The sequence below is a fragment of the Drosophila eugracilis genome, unplaced genomic scaffold (genome assembly GCF_018153835.1).
Source record: "Drosophila eugracilis isolate 14026-0451.02 unplaced genomic scaffold, ASM1815383v1 contig_974, whole genome shotgun sequence".
Lineage (NCBI taxonomy): Eukaryota > Metazoa > Arthropoda > Insecta > Diptera > Drosophilidae > Drosophila > Drosophila eugracilis.
Window position 1 is genome coordinate 131,068 of NW_024573893.1, and position 21,767 is coordinate 152,834.

General features: G+C 42.5%; 3 protein-coding genes across 3 annotated transcripts; 1 reads left to right on the forward strand and 2 right to left on the reverse strand.

The window, feature by feature from the left end:
* Positions 1 to 645: 645 nt before the first annotated feature.
* Positions 646 to 1,576, reverse strand: LOC108110172 (farnesol dehydrogenase). The gene is given in 5 exon segments (XM_017219095.2): positions 646 to 974; positions 1,030 to 1,095; positions 1,097 to 1,123; positions 1,125 to 1,441; positions 1,444 to 1,576. Coding segments are annotated over 5 exon segments (711 nt in total). The 5' UTR covers positions 1,565 to 1,576; the 3' UTR covers positions 646 to 794.
* A 499-nt stretch (positions 1,577 to 2,075) lies between these two features.
* LOC108110268 (neuropeptide SIFamide receptor) lies at positions 2,076 to 17,823 on the reverse strand. Its single transcript, XM_017219258.2, has 5 exons — positions 17,062 to 17,823; positions 16,919 to 16,985; positions 9,601 to 9,700; positions 5,231 to 5,869; positions 2,076 to 5,112 (listed from the first exon to the last, which is right to left on the reverse strand). Exons 1-5 carry the CDS (start codon positions 17,794 to 17,796, stop codon positions 4,392 to 4,394), a joined length of 2,262 nt encoding a protein of 753 aa, XP_017074747.2. The 5' UTR covers positions 17,797 to 17,823; the 3' UTR covers positions 2,076 to 4,391.
* On the forward strand, positions 8,620 to 9,574 carry LOC108110269. The gene is made up of 3 exons (XM_017219259.2): positions 8,620 to 8,695; positions 9,091 to 9,224; positions 9,299 to 9,574. The coding sequence occupies exons 1-3, from the start codon at positions 8,684 to 8,686 to the stop codon at positions 9,438 to 9,440; spliced, it is 288 nt and encodes a 95-aa protein (XP_017074748.1). The 5' UTR covers positions 8,620 to 8,683; the 3' UTR covers positions 9,441 to 9,574.
* Positions 17,824 to 21,767: the final 3,944 nt, after the last annotated feature.

The window sequence follows — 21,767 nt, forward strand, 5'->3', positions numbered from 1 at the left end:
TTCGTCAACAGTTGTTATATAAATGATTTATACGATTTGAATTACATAAAGATCGGAACACCATATCGTATACGTTTTATTTTATATTTTGAAAATCAAAATCACTGTCTGTAAAATGATTTTCTTTTGCGAGTGAGCATATTTGCTAGTGCCTACATGGGCACTTTATGACTAAGCATAATAATAATCTCCACATGGCCATCGTTAACCTCGCACCGCTAACCCGAAAATGGAGGCGAGCAACCTGATCGTATGGAAGAAATGCCCTTGATGCTCGAGACATTGATTCTTTCCAACCAATCCCACACTTACCATTTAGATTACAATTTTGGAGCTTGCATCTGGGACGACGGCAACGCGATTAAATCAATAGGTCATACTAGCTGTGATCCCATTCCCACTCAAGGTAGCTCTATTTAGATCATTATCTGCCTGCAGATCGATAGATTTTTGGTTCTATATAAAAAGAAAATTATAATTGAATTATGTTTCTGAGCCTAGTGTTCCTTTTTACAAAAATATTTAAAAACTTAAAAAAAAAATTACACCTGATATTACCATTTAGACTTTGGAATTCTGTTTTTAAGCCTTGGGGTTCTATTTTACAAAAATATTTAAAAACGTAATAAAAAGTTAAGCCTGATATTAGATCGATTAAACCTCCGATAATGAAGGTCACGGGTATGTTTTTTTTATTAAAATATTTCTGTTATTTAGACAGCTATGTAAACTGAAGTAGTTTGTTTTTTTTGCTCAACAAAAACATACTTGGCCATCCTATTGAAGTGGACACCTCAAAAGGCTTCACCAACAGGCTTGATAATAAGCTCATGTATCTGTACATTTGGCGGGGTTTGGATGCAATAAGATACGGCATCTGCTATATCTTCCGATCGCAACATGGGTACGCCACTGGGTTGTTCCCAAGAGCCAGCTTCGAAAATTTCCGTGTCTACAACGCCGGGACTGACGCTCTGAAATCGTAAGATTTTAATAATAGTTTGAGTTCAAAGATTACGTCTTACTCACTGTAATCTTGGTCTTGGTGCCTTTTTTGTTGAATTCCTGCCTTAGAATTTCGGTTAAGGCGGTGATTGGCATGCTTGGAGGGCGCATACATATTTGAGGCTGAACTCATCCACAGCTGGCACACCATGCCCGACCACACTATTAATAATTACCACATGACCATCGTTCACCTTGCGGCGCTGCAGTGATAAGAACCACTGCCGAGTGCACCAGGTCACTCCCAGTACATTGACGTCCAGTATGGCGCGGACATCATCCGAATTTCCCTCATCCGTAATGTTGAGCTTACGCACTATCCCGGCATTGTTGATAAGCACATCAGCACCACCCAGTTTTTGGTCGATCCAAGTGAAGGCATCTTTGACCTGCTGCTCGTTGCTGACATCGCAAGGGCGGGTATGGAACCGAGCAGCTTCTCTCTCCGTGCCAAACCCACTACGACCATTCCCTTGGCCAATAAATCCCGACAGCAGGCTGCTCCGATTCCAGCACTGGCACCTGTCACCACAGCAACTCGATTTGACCAGCGATTCATGGCAAGACCGTTCTAAATGCTTTCCCAATGAACAATGATTCTACTAATAAGTCGACATCAATTTAAATCATCGGTTATCAGTACGGGTGAAAAGTTTAATTACAGATAAGATTTGTAAATGGGTTTTTAAAGTACTCAACTCAAACTGGCCAATATAAATACATTGTGAATATAAGGTTGCATATGAGGTACCATTCTGTGTAAGACAACAGTTCGCGGTATTTAGACGTGCACTTACTTTTTATTTTGAATGAAATTAACCAATCCTTCCTTTCTAATAACGCTTGCCCAAAAGTATGCAACATGAATAATCCATATATTCATATTCGATATCCGAAAATTCTTTTTCGATATCCCAACATCATTTTATACCAAATTAAAAAATATTTCTTAGTTTATTTATTATTTATTTATTTATTATTTCTGCTAACATGCATGTATCTTTGGTGTTAGTTCTATGCGATAAATATAACCACATATATTTACATATATAATATTGTGTTGCCATTAATGTCATGCTTTCTGTTTAACTGGTTAACGCGCGATCTCTTTTTAATATATTTCATTTTCCGCATTGGTAAATAACGAACATAATGCACATGCATGTGAATATGGGTATGCTCTACGTTTTAAAACTTTAAAACCTAAAGTTCAATTTGGTTTATTCGATAAATATTATTTTTGGTTAAATCCCTCTGCTCGCTACTTTCAAGTTCTTCTTTAAGTGGAATCGAAAGCGGGAAAGGACCTTAATATTGCGCGCTTTTACATACTAGCAGCATATAATATGTATTCGTATAAATGTAATCTCTTGTTTACTAGACGTTGTTGTTCGGTTCTGTTGTTTGTTTGCCAATACTGCTGGCATACGAGTCGCTAGGCCTATATATAAATATATGTATGTATATTTGAAATATATTATTGATATTCCTCATTGTAGATTCTTGCCTTGCATTAAGCGCTGGAGTTTTGAACAGGCCGTGCGCGTCATTCGATTCTTGGACTGGGCTTTAAGCTCCCCAAGTCTAAATGGAGATCGGATGGTACGGCTAAACTATATGTCTGATCGGATCGGCGACATCGAAGCGGGCCAAAACTCTACAAATCAGCGCCTAATGCCATCGAAGTATATAAAGATATATAACGTATGCTTTATACTTGATATATTCTGTATACATATAAATATTTACTTGTTCGTTACTTGACATTTATAAAATTTTGGCTAACAATAAAATTGCATAGTTAATCTTTACGTTTAGTTTCATAGTTTTACCATTGATTCCGTCTGCCTTCGTTATCCGTTAAAATTTTATTTCATATAGTTTAAAGTTTATTGGTGTTTAGTGTTTAACGAATTTGAGTTCGATTATTGTTTGCTTCTTTGTTAGTTTGTAGTGATACGTTTAGTGCGAAATCTTTGACTGCTTTGTGCTCACTTAGCGGACAACCAACTCCTCCGTCCTGCTATTCCTAATCTAGCCCTATTCCCTAATCTACCCCATCCCGTCGACTCTGTCCCAGCATGGTCAAGTGCTACTTTGTGCGCGTTCGATGCCCTCACTATCTCGTTATTTCTGCCTATCGTTCTTGATTTCGCTATCGAAATAATCGGCGTTTAACCGATAACTAAGCTATGATGTTGTGCCAATCATTCGTCCACCATTCCGTTGTATTGCGTTTACTAACCATTTTCCACTGATGTGCCATTTCCGCTGCCGTGACTCGGTTGTGTAAAATTCTAATAAAATTGATTATTGTTGTTTGATAGATACACGGCGTACGCGCAGACATACGCGCTTGTATTGCATATTGCTTATTCCAAAATCAATATAAATATATATGTATAAATTGTAAGAATTTCCATACAAAAATTTAGTAGGTACGTTACTTTAGACCTCGGTGTTATCTCATTTTGTTTTTTTTTTTTTTTCTCAACTATGATACTGGACTTGCCCGTTTCACTCACGTTCGCCGTCGTACAAAAAGTTTAGCAAAGCTATTTTTTTAACCCCATTCATCGTTTCCCACGTTAATCCACCCACTCTTAACCAAACTTTTCGATATAGCAAATTGCGAGTACAAACAATCTTAAAACTGCGTAACGGTACATATATGTTAGATATTATATAGCCATAGCCAAGGAGTAGTTCATATCTTGTGTAGTACCTTTTTGAAACACGTATAAAACATCTATTAACTATTAGGTCTGTGGGAGTGTTTGTTTTCTCTGTGGTGTGCGTGTGTCTGTTTGTGGTGTTGTTCTAGTTTCCGTGTCCGTGTCTGTTTCTAGCTAAGCGACCTCTGATTAGATATACCCCACCCCCATTCCCATTCCCATCCCCATTCCCCATTGGTCCATCCCGATGTTCGTCCCTACTGGCACACTATCCTATCTTCTATCCACTATCCTGTCCCAACGACGATGACGGATATGTGCGGCACTGACTAGCCCAGCACTGCCGACTTGTATCACAGTCGTAGGCCTATCACTCTACATTCATTCGATCCTTTTCCGATTAGCTGCTATAGAAATATACAAGGATTTCGTTTTGTGGTTCGGTAAGTTTTTGGTATCGTTGCTTTAGTTTTTTTTGTAAGAATGGATTGAATTGCTGATCAAAAAACCATTGAGGTCTATGTGATCCATAGCTCTTCAAAGCATCTCTTCTTATCTTTAAAACTTAAAATTTCTTGAATCAACCGAAAGTTGGATCATATTGTCCATGGATTACTTGAACCTCTATAGACTTTTTGTTCAACAGCATCAACCCACACAAATGGTAGGTGTTTCCCACCAAACTTAGGAGTTTGTTCAACTTGAAGTTGCCTATTCGTATAGATCCGCATTCCGGCGCGGAGACGTTGAACTGCCGTAGCTGAGCTGCGAGTCGGTCTTCTTCAGTATGGAGACGTGGTGGGTGGGTGCATCACCCGTCCGGTTGGCCATCAGTGAGTCCTGCTTGTGAAGCAGTCCGCGACGCTGGTCAGCGAAAGAGATCACCGAGTCCTGCTTGACTAGCTGATGGCGTCGCTGTTCTGGTCGCTGGTCTACGAACGAGATCACCGAGTCCTGTTTAACGAACTTCTGCCGTTTGTCAAGTAAAGAGCTCGGTGTAGCACCCGGACGCCGGGGCACGTCCATCGAGACACTAACTCCGTCCGCTATTGTGTCATTCAGGCCGTGTCCCGCCGCACGACGTGCTTCCATATAGGACACAATCGAATCCTGCTTAGAAAGCGACACCTTGGAACCATTGCTGTCTTGCTGGCACAGAGGTCTCCGGATTCCGGATGCGTCGCTGCAGGAGCTCTCCTGCTTAATGAGGAACTGACGCGAGCCGTGCGAGTCCTGCTTGAGTAGCATCTGCTGCGACAGGTTGCTGTCTTGCTTGAGCATCATGTTGTGCCGCCGCAGAGAGTTATGCTCGTAGATGTAGGACACCGCATTGCCCTTGCTGCTCGGACTCTTCCTCGAGCTGTTCTGGTGGTAATGCGACGACTTCCTGGTGCTGGTGGTGCTAGAGGCAATGGCCACGTTGTCGTAGTACCTGGGTGGTAGAATTAAAGTTATTTCATCAAGATGAAATTTTGATAAAATAGTTCAACACTTTATTATTTAAAATTAAGAAATAATATTAATAAAAATTAATTTACAAATCTACTCACCTGAGGCGACCGCAGCAGCTGCGGGACTTGATGATGGCAGCGAATCCGCGCCGATACTTCTTGTTCACCGAGTAAAGGATGGGGTTGATGCAGCTGTTCGAAGAGCCTAGCCACTGGGCCACAGGCATCACCTTCTTGAGGATCTCGAACTCCTCCTGCGAAATGTCCGAGCCAAATTTGATTCGCGCGAAGATGACGTAGAGCGGCAGCCAGGACAATACGAACAGAATAACCACGGCCACCAGCATCTTGATGACCTTCACCTTGCTCTTCTGCTGCATGCGGTCCATTTGGGCGTCCTTCGATTCGCCGGGAATCGACCTCGTTGAGACCTTGATCCAGATGAGCACGTAGCAGAGCGTTATCAAGGACATGGGCAGCAGGTAGCAGGCTACCAGATTGGCCAGCAGGAAGTATAGGTTTCCATCTGTGCCCGGGGGCCAGACCTCCTGGCAGAGGAACTGGGGCTGCGAATAAGCTGATACCAGGGCATCGGAGAATACCTCTTCAGCGGGCACCAGGTCGAAGAAGAGCAGCCACGGTATGGTGGTCACCAGAGCGATTACCCATATGCCGATTATCATGATGCGAGCACGTCGCTTTGTCATCTGCTTCAGGGGCCACCAGATGGCAATGAACCTGCAAGAGAGGAGTCCCGACAAAGGATGTTTTTAGCAAATAGTCAAAGTAGTAGAAGGTGTGGGAGTGGGAGCAGGAGCTGGAGCAAGAGGATGAGATCCGGCTCCAGATGCGGCTGACGGCGCTGAGCTGTCAAGGATAATGGCAATCATCAAGCTGTCGAGGCGAGGCGACGATGACGATGACGACACCGTTTCAACTAGGAGCTCGGCATGCAAATATCTCCGCTGATTAATTCGCACACGCAGGATGCCAGCAGCCATCCTTAAGCCTTTTTCTGCTGAGTGTTCGCTTTCCAATCTCGACTATTGAACCCGCCTGCTCCGCTCTTGAAAACGTGGGGTGGTTGGCGATATTGGAGTAGGGGTGTCATTTTTTATTCTGCTAGCCATAATGAATTGTAATTTGAATAAGAGCTGCGAGGTAGCGAGACGAGTCGGTATGGGGCCAACAACGAGTTCAGCATTTTTCATTTAGCTTAGTGCAGCCGGCTCATTGTGGCGCCCGCTCAATGGTCATAGACAAGACTTGTCCTGGGTGAACTGGGTGTCTGCTCCTGGCCCAAAAAAACCATGTAATTACGTGCATTGTGCTCGTATTTTGGACTTGGGTCGTCGCCTGCGTCTGTCCGCCAAAACATTTGGCAGATAACACAGCGGTAATTCCATTAGAAGGAGGCCACTACCCCAGAATCCTATTCCTCTGGCTCCCGACTAAAAATAGCCATCTAAACAATGTGGTCCGAGACCCTCATCTAGGAATGTATATTACAGGAGTGGCGGGGGAGATGGCTAACAAAGCTGTCCGCAAAGCCAATAATCAAATTGTCATAACATTTATTTATAGGAGCAAAACCAATTGCATTAGCATAATTTGGTTCATGCGATTTGTATGCTCATAAATCAGGCGAGAGCTTAATTGAGTTCTTTGGAGTAAACAATGCAGTCGGAAAAATTTATCCGCGGTTGTAATCAATGCATTCTAATGAAAACTGAATATTTTTATTTTAACTGTTACATTTTTAAGAAATTATTCAATATTGCTTAAACCAAAACGGCATTTAATATAAAGTACTTGATCATGCTAATGGTTAACAGGGAATATGATTTCAGTAAATAGACAACAAATAAACAACATTTCCCCTTGAAGCCCATTTAAGAAATGTTAAAAGAAATAATGTTAAATTGCAATATTTATATCCAAATGTTATGGAAATATCAGCGCCATGAAATTTTGTATTCAATGATTTTAAATTAAAACCATCAAAACAAGATATGTTTTGTTCAATATCAAATTATAATACTCAAGGTAACAGTTGCCCACTCATTTCGCTGAGTAACATATAAGTAAAGATACGTACCACGACAGCTCAGTGACGTCGGCATATTTATTAAGCAAAATTTATGGTTGTCCTTTCCAAGAGAAATATTTTTCATGAATTCATATCTACTAAGAATTTTACCCCCAGGAAATCTTTCAAAAGTAGTTTATATATGCGCTTTTAAAGCATTCTAGAAGCGACAAATTTAATAATTGGCCATATTCTCCCCAACCCATGTCATCTCACCAGATCCACGTGGTTTTATGAGCATGATTCCGGTTCCTTCCGCGGTTACCCATACGCACTGTTGACATTTGCAACGAAGACACAAAAGCCGCAATGCCAGCGCCATAAAGTCACAACTATGTTTATAACCGAGTACCGTGATATATAGACCATCTACTTATATAAACGTATAAGTATTCTGAAAAGAAACGACCCTAATTAAATGGCATTGGGATAGGAATAAGCGAGTGATAAGCTAAGTCAGAGGGATATTAGTTCCCCAGCATCCGAGTATGCCAAAGTCCACCCATCAGCCCTTAAGTCCGAGGGAAGAGATTTAAGTTTCATGTTACAGATAATAAATCTTAAATTTCGATTCAGTTTACGATGGCTCGTAAAAACACAAAGCAACAGCAAACGCGTCCAAAACAACTGGATAACTGGATAAACGGACATCAATGCAGCAGGACTTGGACTTGAACTTGGTTCTGTACTCAATGGTTTGGGATTAAGCGTGGGCGGTGGCTGACATGCGGGCCTGTGGGTGACCAAACGATCAAATGATGTACTACGCCTTTGTCCCCGCTGGCTGAAAAATGACAGTGGCAGAAACCGAAGAGTCAGTGCTTTTCGGCCACAACTCCTCCTTTGGCTACTGCCCAGAAATTGATATAAATGGAACTGTACATAAAGCCACGGGCGGCTGGCTTCTATTATTGTCCTTGGGGTTATGACTGGCACACGTCAAGGCGCTTCAGTATCACTTGATAAATCAGTTCTCCGCGACATTTGCCCACTTTATGTTCACATCGTTATCGCTTTTCTGTACTCAATGTGGGCAGGAAATGCAGGGCTGGGACTTCAATTCCTGGCGGCCAAACATCAATGGTATCAGTATATCGCGGCAAACAACATTCTAAGGCAATTGAAAATGCACAAAAAACGACAAACATGAAATTGATTGTATGCAGCGCCTAATACGGACAAGGTGAGCGATAGAAGCATATGATGAACTTGATCTTGAGACGACTGCTCCACTGACTGCTCTCCTACATAACAGCCTAACTGCCTAACTGCCTTACTGCCCGATCTGACCAGTTTTACCCGCAGCTGATTGCATTGAGCGGCGCTGACTTTCGGATCGGTCACCTGGCTAAAATCCCCTATAAAAGCTGCACTCGGAGCTCAAGTTGTCACCAGTTGACAATAACCAGTCATTAGCCTAGCTCCTACTTCAGTTATCCCGCCAAGAAAACACCACCTACAAAATGTTCAAAGTTGTGAGTATCAGTGTGGAGAATAATATTTGAAAAGTGCCTAGGAAACAGCACATCCTAATGCTATTAATATTAAAAAGAATCCAAAGAACCAAAAAGGAATCATAAAAATACCAATTAAAGTCAATTATTTATTTGGGATAAAGTACTTTTGTAAATTTAAATGATAAATTCGCAACTATTTGTATTTAAATGACAGGCTTGACTTGATAAAGTTGTTATTAATGTAAAAACGTAAAATAATGCATTCTTCTGAAACAAAATGCTCTCAGACAATGTGCCCTAAAGTCAATCCATCTATCTCTTATACAAATCGAAATATTCGGGGGGCGACAGACACCTGCTGCTCCAGCTAATGCCACTAATAAGACTAATCTGTGAACTTTGATCCGCTGCAGCTGTTCGTTCTTGCTGCCTTTGCCGCCGCCCAGGCGAGCGCCTTTCCCGGAGTGGTGGCCGTGGCTCCCGTGGTGGCGCACCCAGCGGTAGTACACACGCCCATCATCCATCACGGCGCCCACTCGGTGCACTCGTAAGGCCATTCATTTCCAATCTGCTTATCGCGCCCACCACTTACCCGCCATACTTTCCGTTTCTCCCGCCCAGCCATGTTGTTCATCACCCGGCAGCCGTCAAGGTCATCACCCCCGTTGTCCACAAGCCCGTGGTGGCGGTGCATGCCGTCAGGCCGGTGGTTCCTCTGGTTCCAGTGCATCATGCCGCCCCCGCTGTCGTCGTGCATCATTAACTGCAATGAATACAGTGTCCCCATCCCGATCCCGTTCCCGTTACCGCTCCCACTCCCGTTCCCGAACCCTACGACCCCAATCCTTTCCTGACCCCACACAACTGATCCCACAATAAAAGTTCATAGCCATGTAATTGGAGTGAGTGTGTTTTGTACTTACCTGTCCAGGGAAACGGCAATTAGACTGTAAACCGAGGCTGCCACGGAGACACCCTGTATGTAGGGCACAAACTTGCACATCAGCCATCCGAGCATCCAGGCTACAAATTTGAGAAGGGTGCGCCAAACATGAAAAAAGTGAAGGGGAGGGAAATGGGTAAGTATTGGTCATAAACAATGCAAAAATTATGCTGAGTAACTTTCGGTCACATCGTCCTTGTTGTCCTAGTCGAGCACTGAGAGAAATATTTATTTTTATTAATAGGAAATTAGTCTCTTTTCTCTTTAGAACCCTCGAGATTTATCACAGAACAAAATATTTATTGTCTTGACTTAAATTAAATTTATTGGCTAAGACATTGCGGATTTCAGCTTCCCTGAATTTCACTTCCAATTTCTTGATTTCCATACAAGCTTCTTCCTTAGATCCAAAAACTTTTACAACTTGAGTTTTACAGCTTAACACTTTTTACCAGCGTATGAAGGTCGTTAATTTGAAAAGATATGACTATCCTTGATTTTCGCTGAGTGCAGTGGTAGTCGTAGTCACGGACAGTTGGGTTCGAGATGTGCCCCGTGCTGGTTAACGTTCAATGCTTCTTGTCATCGCCGCCGCCGCCCACGTACCCGTCGTTGTTTGCTGACTGAGATTTATGTGCTGCATATCATTCATAATTTGGTGACAAGTCTCAGATTGCTCCAAGACATAGGACTGGGTGGACAGCAGGCAGTAGTTTGTAGTCTGGGAAGACGACTCCCAAGCATTGTTTGCCCAGACCATGGCAAACCGCAGGACTGCCTAACTTAATTTGTATTCCTTTTATTCCATTTGATGGAAGATGGTACATGGAAAATGGAAGGCACGGGCCCGTACTTGCGCATAGTTGTGCGTTATGAATTTTATGCTAAGAGGCATAACTCACTCAGACACAAAAGGTTATAAAGCACACATGGCCGGAGGGGGAGCGAGGCGAACTTCGCCAAGGTTGATGACAGTCGAACGGAGAACGGGGATCGGCGCCCCAGGGCATGACATATCGAATGGCAATTAAACAAGTGCAAGTGCGGCCCACACATCATTAGCAGTTAGCAGCTAGCAATTTGGCAGTTGGAGTTCATGGAGGTCAATGCTCGGTGAACGGAGACGCCTTCTGCCTGGTGGGGCTTCTAATTTCCTGTCTCGTTCGCCTGTCTTATCTCGATTTGTTGTCGCTTTTTATTATGCATACGCACCGCAGTACGCCGCCAAGGCAGCCCAATAAAAGCTAACTTTAATATGATTTGGCACATAAAAATATAAATATTATTGGTGCTTTGTGCAAGTGAACTCGGCTCTTAGCTCTCAGCTCTTGGTGGACAGGTTCTGGTAGGGATCATGTGTGTGTGTGGGGAGGACGTCATCAGCCAGACAAACAATCAACAGTGTGTACTCAGGACAGCAGCACGAATGGGTTTTTCGTTTTTATTCCTTCGATTTGAAATGGCTTTTGGGCAGACCTGCAAGTGCAACAGACTGGATCCGAAGCTATTAATGCGAATGTATTTGGCCACTCACTTGATATTATGCTGATAAGGGTGAACTTTGATATATGGCTGTCTGCGAAAGCTCTTCAGCCTGTCCAACTTTATGCTTTCGAGTTGCTTAAAAACAATTTAAATTCAAATTCGGTTCGGAAATGCTTCATCACTTGCGGGCCAGCGGATTAGCATTTCCATACAGTGAACTCTTCAAAAATAGCTGCTAGTTTGCCCAACTTCCCTTTTGGCAAGTAAACTATCTAATTGGGTATGCGATTCTATTAGGACAGGCAAACGTGACTCGCCTGGCTGGTCTGGGATTAAAGTTTGCATCACTGCACTCAGGCAGTCAAGTGTCTTTACCAAGTTTTTATTATGCGCAGTTCAGCAAAGTGAAGTGACTTTTCGATAATCCCAGGCAAACAATGGTTTTTATTGTAAACACCGAATTAATGTGGACAGATTGAAACATTGAAAAATATTTACATATCAATTTGTTGTTTAACTCGCTTTATCGGGAAATTTATTTAAAAGGGGAACAGTAAAGAAAAATGCTGACAAGATAATTTGACATTTGAAATTAAGTTTTTATAGAGGAAGGAAAAATTGAACTTTTATTGTGACCCTCAGAATAATGAATAGCTAATGAACCGCAAAAATATATCGGGCTTAAAAAATGTCAATAATTTGCATTTGTGAAGTTCGTTATTTTTAGGAAGTTGAAGGGCACCATTAAATAATATGAAAAACTAAAAAAAACGTATTATTGTTGACTATATAAAAAAATTGACTTTGTATTCAAAGGTTATATGCTGTGTGGGTATTTTTAGAAACTGCAGGACAGCCCGAAAAAGAACACAGCCATACATAACGAACAAAACCATAATTAATGTCCCAACTTTTAGGCTTCATTAATGTGTTGTACAAACATAATTGAAGGTACCGAAATAGCCTTAATTGACTCGCGTGTCGCTGCGACCCTGAAACTGCTTGTGGCATTACCAATTTGTGGCCTCAAGTGAAACCAAACACTCCACGACTTGCACGCCAAACATCCAGCTTCCCGCGCCAAGGTGAGAAGGATGGGTGTCTGATCCGACTTGGAGTGTGTTTGACATGGCAACATATGGCAAACAGACGCCTCCATTTATAACCGTAAGCTGGTGCTCAATATTGATCAACTACAGGAGATAACACAAATCGATATTCGGGCTTATCGAGAGCCTTCGATTGTGGGCGGTGCGGTTGGTGGGCCCTCCTTCCTCCAACCCTTAAGAAAATGTCAAGTGAGCTCTAAGCCTTTTATTTTTTAGCCTCTTACCCTCTTTTCTTGGGAGAGCTTTTGTTTTTTGGTTTAAACACAAGAAGAAAATACGTAAGGCTTGGTTTGATTGCCATTTTTAGTAGCATAACTTGGTTTTATTATGTTTGGTTTAATATTTTATAAAAAGGTGGTTTCTATAAAACAAAACCTCCTTGGTAAGCATGCTTATTTAGTTATTAAGTCAAGTCTTAGGTTCCCAAAACATTAACTTAAAGTTGCTAAAACGAAGTTTTGTGGTTTTATTTCTTTTTAGCATGAAATATGAATCTTTAATAAGGGCTAATAGATATGTTCAAACATTTTTTATCACATCATTTGCAAATCTTTATTCCCTCTGTTTAGGGAAAGTGGATTGGATTAATTTGAAAACTTCGGATTCGTTTCGGTGGCGGCATTGTCATGCACGGAGTTGGGTCGTAAAGTTAATGAAATAATCGGGCGTGACAAATCCGCAGGTTCGATTGGAGTGGGCGTGGAGTGGCCATGGAAAAGGCATAACATAACACTTCTGGCAACTGCGTTATTGTTATGATTATCGCCGCGGCGTCACGTCCTGCGGCGACTTCTGTGGCAGCTCGTCGGCAAATTGAATACCACAGCCAGTTGCCCAGCAATGTGAGTGGGACTTGCAAAAGGAATCAGGGGAACCTCGAGGTGAGATATGGGATTTGCTGGAGCTGAGATGAGGCTGCAGATCGTTGGCGGAGAGGTCAGAGGTTAGATTCCATTTGCCGAGGGCACGTAGAGACTAAATTAAAATACAATCGCCGAGCAGAGAGTGCTGAAAAATGACTTCATCAGGGTAAGGGAATAAAGGGAATGGAGAGTCTTGCGCGGCGTTAAGCATACGCCGCGTTCGCCCGGCACAAATCACGTGGCCCCCTTAATGAACAAACTGGCAACGTGACTTACAGATTCGATAACCAAGAGGATGCGGATCTAAAAAGGGACCGTAATGATAACGATTTACCATTGATAAAATGGCACAACAATAGCCATAAAGCGCCATTTGGGACAATTGCCGTTGCTGTTGCAAGGATATCCTTCGTCTCAAGGCGGCATCGTTGCTGGGAAATCAATTCATTTCGCATTTTATTGGATTTCGAAGCACCCACATAAATAAGGGCTAGCGCCACATTCCACCCACTCACACCCACACAACACCCACCCACAAACAGTACAGGCCCAACCCAATACAGGTGCCCCCACTCCACACACACATACACATACAAAAACACACTCGTGTGTGTATAACCCTGACTATTAGGTTTGCCAAGCGAAATATTTAGGTCAATTCATCCAGCCGCAAAGAGCCTTGAATGCAAACAACCTTCCATTGCAATTCTGAGGCTTGAAGGTGTGCTTAGATAATGGCGCTGCCAGCGGCGATGGCCACCGTGGGCGTCGCTGCCAACGTTGACTGCGACGCTAACTCTGACTGCGACGCCGACGTCTCCGTCGTCTTTGACGGCTCGAATTTGATTTCATATAATTCAGTTTGATGGCAAAACATGGCGACCACCCCTCTCATTTTCCCCACCCGTTTGGGGTGAAATCGTGAAAACTATCAGACAGCAACGTGCAATGTTCGATGTGCAAATATGCCAAACTTCCTAACTCCCACGCATAGTCCTGTACACAAAGAGAAAACTGGCTGTCGAAGTTCAAAGCAGAAAGATAATGGCATAATAAAGATAAAAAGTAACATAAAAGAGCAATGCTTAAGATAAAACATGGTTTGGTTTTGCCACAAGTTTCTCATTGAATCCGAATTACATACCAAGTAAAAGTTCTGGAATTTCGAAAGAAATGTTTTCTTGGTTCAATTTTTATTACCAGAGATTACATTTTTGAAAATCGAGAAAACACGCCGACAGTTTGAAAATATCGTTGCCTACTTTTAAGCGAGCAAACATTAGTTAGTTAATATTATTAGTTAGAAATAAGAAATTAAAGCGCTGACGAAATGATTAATTTTCAAATTATATGCTCTTTTAAACGCGATTTGAATTTACTTGGCTAACGTATATTTACAACTTTAAAGAATATTGATATCTAAATGTAGTATTATGATTTAAAGATGCAGCATGGAACGTTTTTTTTAATAAAATATTTTCTGCTTAACAAATACTTTCTAAGAATTTTTGTTATTATTATAAATTTTCTTATCACATCTTTATAAATAAGAAAATCATAGTTTTGCTTAAGACCATAAAAGTATGTAATTTTATTGCCTTTATAAACAGAAATCCTTTTCCTAGTATGCTATTTCTTCATAACAATGTTTTTTACCCTGCATGGTCGCAATTTCGTCCGTTGTCGCTGTGAACTCGCTGCCTTCGATTTAAACTTCAGCAGCTTGTCGAAAGTGAATAGGAATGTGAGTGGGGTTGAGAGTTGAAGGGGTAAAGTGGTGAATCCGCCACCCCAAATGCCCCAATGCCAGCGGGAGGGCTGCAATTTGTTGTGACTGGCGTTTTTTGCTTAGGCCTCAACGGCTGAGCCCAACTCAAGACATGCCAAGCAAAAAGCTGGAGGTTGGCGCAGGGTGGCTAAAGGGTGTCCCAACCACTAACCATCAGCCGCCCACCACCCCCAGTGACCCACTAAGAGCTGTCGGCCCTGCGCCTAGCTTGAATTTGTGAAATTAGGTCAGTTTTGTGTCGATGATCCTTTGGGCCACCCCGAAAAGCAGCAACAAATGCACTAACACATGCACAGATGAGAGTAAATACATACATAGGAAGAGAGAAAGCTAGAGACAGAGAGAAAGCGGAGAGAGTGCGCAGTGACACAGACACACAATGCAGGCTGAGGTAAACTCATTCACTTTTTCGCCACTCGCTTCATTCGTTCCTTGCGATTTTCACTCGGCAGCCTTCGTTTACTACATTTCCCCCAAAGTGGGCGTTTTTCTGTGGGCAGAAAGGGCTGGGCCCGAGTGCAGTGCCAAGTCTTGGAGTCAAGCTACACAGATAATTAAATCTACCAACATCTTATAAACTGATAAACATCTTAAGATTATATGAACCTAAAATATACGAGAATCTTTCTGAGAAATGTCGTTGAAGAAATGCAATTAAAAGTCACAATGTCTAAAAAGATTATTTAAATAAAATATCAGAATCAGAATAAGGAACAGTTTTTTTGTTATTTTCACAGTGTATCAACGAGAATAGCAACAAGAGAAAGAGAGTTCTCACAGGGCAGAGGCACTTAATTGGCAACACTTGGCCCAGCAGAGCCTGCGAGCCTACGAACTGGCACTGGGTTTTGGGACTTGGGATTGGGGTAGCCACCGAAGGCGAATTGCAGTGGAGGATGGAACCTGCATGGCGTGCTCCACAATCGGAATTTGATTTACCAAGGATTTCGATCATTTTTCCATGTCGACGGCGATTTGCATAGACATTTGCCACACTGCTCACCTTCTTGGCCAGGTCTGCGACTATCAATTTGGATGTCAGCCCACAAATTCTAATGGAATCGGGGAAAACGCGAGAGAGAATACGATTGAGGGTGTATGGCAGCAGAAAGGGACAGAAAGATAGATAGATGGATGGATGGATAGGCATGTCAGGCAAATTTATTTAAATTAAAGCATACAATTATGCGTAGCCTCGTTTATCGGGTCGTTTGTGGGTCGTCGCTGGGATTTGGAATTGGCCTTTAATTAAATAGACACTTGTACTTGGGCACTGGCGGATTGTCTGTTCCAAGAAGGTAAGGGTTCCCAGGGCAAGTTACCCATTGCAAATTAATTTAATTGAGTACATCTTCCTAACATCTTCTCGTTGTTAAGGTGATTTGGTAACTGTTGAATAAATACGGCCTGTTCTTGGCCTTTCTGGTTTATTTTTTCAGCATGTGCAGGTTTTTTGCTGCCTTTATTTAATTAAGAACTTGTTCTTGGCTCGTCCATCTATATCTTAAAATTTACGTTGTTCATTTCAGAAAGCTATTAAAATTCGGTACTTAAATTAGAAATTTTCCAGGCAACTTCAAATCATGAGCTGCATTCTACATCCCCTTTTATGCATGTACTAAAAAATCGGAGGACGTCAACGGGTCTGCTATATGAGATGCAGTTTCAAAATAAATTTATCTTTCAAGAGTAAGCACGTCCAGCACAGTGGTATTGGTTTTTACCACTGACTGTTGAAAAAGCTAAGCTTTTATTGCTCGGACATTTATGCCAACATTAGGTCTAATGAGGGCCCATTACATTTGTTCTTTCGTACGTATCAAGAACATTACGCATACGCAGCGTAAACACGCAGAAGCAACAACTTTCGGCAATGCCGTTTGGCAAGGCTTTATCTAAGCGGCGATTAATTGCAGGAAATAAATCCGGCTAATATGCAGAACCAACAGAAAAACTCAGGCTTCTCCCTAATGTGCCCCCAAGTGGAATATAAATCTCGTCTTAGTCGTCGTCGTCTTGGTCTGCTTCTTATGGAATTAAAGAGATACTTACGCACAAAGATGTTGCCAATCAGAGTGGCTGGCAGGCAGAAGACAATGACCAGGATGTCCGCAATGGCCTTTGGTTGGGGGAATGTAAATTATATTTTCAAATTAATAGGGTTTCTTCTGTGTGATTTACGGAGGACCACCCACCAGATTCACAATGAAGTAGTTCGTAACCGTACGCATTCGAGGCGCCCGCAGGACGACGGCAATCACGAAGCTGTTCCCAATGAGGCCCACCAGGAAGACCATGATGTAGGCCACACAGTAGACCATGGACATAGCTAGCGAGTGGCGATACAGTGGATCGAATCCGAAATCCACGCTCCCATCCAACTGCTCCCACCGGAGGACGCTATCGTTGTATGACTTGGTTGCCGCTGCCGCTGAGATCAAGCTGGTGGTGGCCGGCGACAGATTCAGCAAGTTGGCATAGTAGGTGGATGAGGTGGCATCGGCAATGGCCAGCGACTTGCTAGCCACAGATCCCCTCGCAGAGGCTGTTGTGGTGGCCGCCAAGGTGGCTATCAGCGAACTGGCCGCCGGAGCAACGGTGGCCGTAGCCGTGGTCAAAACCGTGCCCAACAGAGTGTCCGTAATGGGGCCGTTACTCAGTTTAATGGCACTCGATCCGCTCGATGAGATGCTACTGCTGCTGCTGATGCTATTGCTACTGCCATTCAATTCGTTGAAACTCAAGAGGTTCTGCAAATCGACGAAATTATGCGTGAAATTATTATAATCCCCGGCGAGGGCGGCTTCCTCCATTGTCTCCTCGATTTTGCCAGGCGCCATTGTTGTTGGCATACTAGTCGTACTGGGAATGTCGCCACTTGGGTGGCTTTTATGCTTTCGCTTGCGAATCCGACCGCTGGCTGCCATCATCCGGCCGTCTTGATTGGGCGGATGGCACTTTCACTGGCGCCTCGATTTCGCTATCTTTACTTGTATGGCGGTTGTTTTTAGAAAAGGTCTATAAAAATGGCATCGTCACTTGGCATTTCGTTGGCTTGTGTAGGATATGCAGGAAGTTTCGTGGCTTTTGGATTAGACAGTAGTTTTTAATTAACACTCACGTCCCACAATGTCTCTTTAAACTTTTATCTGGGGGTTGTGTTTGTGCCCCGAAGTTGCACAACAAATGCAATTATCTACCAACTCGCTTTATAACGCCCAAGGTTTTTTTAAGATATATATTTTTTTTATTCTGGGAAATCACCTACAACAGTTTGTTGCCATTTCGGATACGAATCCGAGTGCGAAATGAAATGGCTGGGTCGTTCGTCAGCTGGTTGACGTTGCCTTGGCTGGCATTACGAAAAAGTCGGCGGCCCAAGGCCTCGTGTGCATATTTCAGATAAGGCCAAATGCTGGGTGCCTGGATAAATGCTGCTGGAGGGGATCGGCCATCGGAAGAACCGAGAGACTGGGCTCAGGGACATGGTCACAGCCGCAGTTCCAACACATGCGCGTCGCTAATTAATTTTAATGCCATTTTTGCCATTGTTTGGCTGCTGTTTTTGGCACAATTGAAAACGGTATGGAGCGTGCACTTTGACCTCAAAAAAATCGACAAACAAACATCGAGCCAACGAGCAATTGAGCAACTCAATAGCATCGCATAAAAATTCCATTAAGCACAACTGCCAAGCGCACGCAGCACTCTTCGATTGAGTGCCAAAAATTGCCAGTAAGCATTGAAACAATTGGTAACAAACGAAGCCAGTCCGACATTCTTTTGTGCGGCTCCATGGGAGTGTCTACATCAGACAAACTGGCGACTAAGGGCCCCTCGGCACACAATTCAAACTGTCCAGGCACCGCAAAAAAATTGATGTTTCTCGGATGTCAATGGGATATTTCTTTTATACTACATTAAGTTAGGTTAGGCTTAAGAAAGGGGAACTTAAATAAAAATAAATCTCACTAAGAACCATTTCTCTCTCTTCCATATTTGGTGCCTAATTTTATAAGTTTTTATTAAAAGATAATTTTAGTTTCGCCTTCAGGCTATAAAACTTTTGAAAACCTGCAGAAGGTAGGTATTATCCTAAGTCTTAAGTTTCTGATTATTTATTGAATATATTAATATCGTATAAGGATTATAAAAGCGGATCATGAAAAGCGGATTGAATGAATTAAATTTGATTAAAAATCAAATCTCTCACTAAAACCAAATTTAAAACTTTGTTGAAAAATATTTATTATTTATTTATTTATTTTATAAAAAATAATTTTAAATGGCATAGTGCTTGTATGTGATTGTTATTATTATTATTCATGATAAAATACATATAATATCAATACGAAAAGTTCTGAATAAAATTGTATTTTCTGAATAAGCAATTATAAGAAATAATAAGAAACAAATGACTAAAAACACTGCATTGATATTTGCAAAGCAGTGCAATCAGTTTAAGTTTAAAAAAGATGACTTTTTGCCGTGTATCTCCGCACTTAGTGTTCCTTTCGCAATTGGTTTGGGCTCCCTTTTCGAGCGTAAAAGTGCTTGGGAGCTAATTGAGCTTACATGCCTGCTGGCCATCTCGCTGGAGATGCCATTGCCGATATAGTCCTTAGACTTGGGCCCCGCGGCGCAATGGGGCGTAAGACCAAGTGTCAACACCGAGGGGCTGACAAATCAGCCATAGCATGATGGGCAAACTAATTAAACTGTCCGAGTTGGATACCCCTTAAAACAGTTGCAATTCCTGGAGGAGAACTGGTCAAACGAAACTCCCACACCTGCAGGTGGACAGCGAAAAAGCAAAAGCAAACACAAACACTCCCCCGGATAAATCAGCAGGACATGAACACTCGAAAGGTTAACACTACGCGTGGTCGTTTCCGTAAAGCGATGTTGTGGGTCGCCGATCCACCGTACGCTAGAATGGATATAGTCATCCGCCCCTGGGGCGACCGCGTTGTCAACGGATTCGCGTCTGAATGAGGACTGCTGGCACTGCGGCCACGGCAGCTCGTTTTTCAGGCCAAATCGAGCCGATAAGAGCCGACGGACAGGATACGACTAAATGTAGGTCCCTGTTGCCTAACCGCGCCCGCTTTCAGTTGCCACTGTCTTGGCTTCGTCTCTTGGATTCGGAATCGGATTCGGACTGATAGAAGGAGTGGGCTTGTGCTGCGCCACCCACTCGGGCGTTCGTTCGCTCGGTCGTCCTTGTCGCCTATGTACTCTGTACTCGGTGAGCGCTGAACCAACGGCCCTCAAATGCAATGACAGAACTCTCCTATATGTTTATGCCCGTAGTTTTCTACCGTTCCCGTTCCGTACTTTTCGCAGGCTTAGCGCACAACTTTGTAGGCTTAAAACTGAAGGACCACATTTGGCAATATCCAAGGTTGGATCGTTGAAATGTCAGGGCGACCGTGTGGGAGGCTGCATATCCTGAGCACAACCACACCTCCATTTTTTGGTTTGAGATTCATATTCGTCGTATGCTCATTTCAGGCCCCCTTCATAAATACGTTTATTATGCCATTTGACTTCTGGCCATTGTTTGTTGCGTGCCAGCTTGCGGCAGGAAACAAAACAAAACCGAGAGCAACAAGAGGAACACACGGTGTATACGCAATTTCCGTGCTGCCTCTATTATCATGACGCTTTTGTTGCTCGTGTCAATTGCTTTTGCCTGTCCGTTTGTTTATGATTATGTGTCTTTTTCTCGCAATTGTTGTTGTCCGCCAGCAACTTGGCTTTATTGCGGAACATGCAGATCCTTCCGCAACACTCCGGACATTGCTTAAGCTGGGTCGGCAATTAAATCTCTGTCGACCGATACGAAATAATCCAAACTTTGCATACTTTTTGTTTGAAGTTTAATGGCAGTTTTCAAGTTTCGCAGCTCAGCTCGTTAGCATTTAGTTGGCGCTCGAAACGGAGCACTCTGTTGCTCAAGGATGAGCAGGAACTCACTCGGAGAGTAACTCACTCAATCACTCATTTAGTCACCGTCTCTCTCTTTCCCTTTTATCGACGGAGTCAACCCACCCCCGAGGTCGTTTGAGCACAGGATGCGCGTGCGTTTGCAACAGCTGGCTTTCCTGCTCTGCCAGCGGCCAAAGGTTCAAAAACCTTGTGTTTGGTTCAGCACTAGCAAACATTTCGCTACTCGGCAGCATACACTGAAGAAAATTAGGGGTGGTTTCTACCCCATTTGAAGTCAGCACCATAGACATCTTAAGAAGGGGTTCAATGACAAAGTAGGTAGAGCGACATAAACCGGATCTGGTAAGGTAGGCCTGGGAATAAATTCAAGCAGCTGGCGATTTAATGGACTTGTTGTTTATTTTAAAAATTTTTAGTAGTTATTTATAAACATATTTTTAATATTTACTTGGTTTATTCAGATAATTGTAAAAAGATTCATAGATTCTTGTAAATATCCAATTTACTCTTTTAATTGGGGAATTCACAAAGTATCGATAAAAGGCGCATTTTAATTTTACTTGACCTGCAGCGCCTTTTACTTACATCAAAGAAGTGGCCGTTTTAGGTACTATTATTTTGACAATTATATTTGACAAGTATCTTACGTTATGAAACTACGTAAATAATAATAATAATAAATTGGTGTATATTTTCTCTAACTAATATAAAACAAGTAACTTGTATTCTTAAAATTAAATGAGTAATATTTCAATAGTTTAAGTTTTGGTTAAATTAATGAAAGCCCTTGTGGAATATTCCACATGGGAAATGGCAACTCCGCAAGACTATATGAATTAGTCTCTCCCTCTCTCGAGAACGGAATATTTTGGGTCTCACTCTAGAAAATTCTCATTTACACTGTGCAGCAAATTAAACCATTCCTTTAGATAAGCACTTTGTTTCAAGC

Coding starts and splice junctions, on each gene's coding strand:
- LOC108110269 (XM_017219259.2), top strand. Junction 9,225..9,298: donor GGCGCCCACTCGGTGCACTC/GTAAGGCCATTC, acceptor TCTCCCGCCCAG/CCATGTTGTTCATCACCCGG.
- LOC108110268 (XM_017219258.2), bottom strand. CDS start 17,796: ATGATGGCAGCCAGCGGTCGGATTCGCAAGCGAAAGCATAAAAGCCAC. Junction 16,986..17,061: donor ACTACTTCATTGTGAATCTG/GTGGGTGGTCCT, acceptor CCCCAACCAAAG/GCCATTGCGGACATCCTGGT. Junction 5,113..5,230: donor AGCTGCTGCGGTCGCCTCAG/GTGAGTAGATTT, acceptor TCTACCACCCAG/GTACTACGACAACGTGGCCA.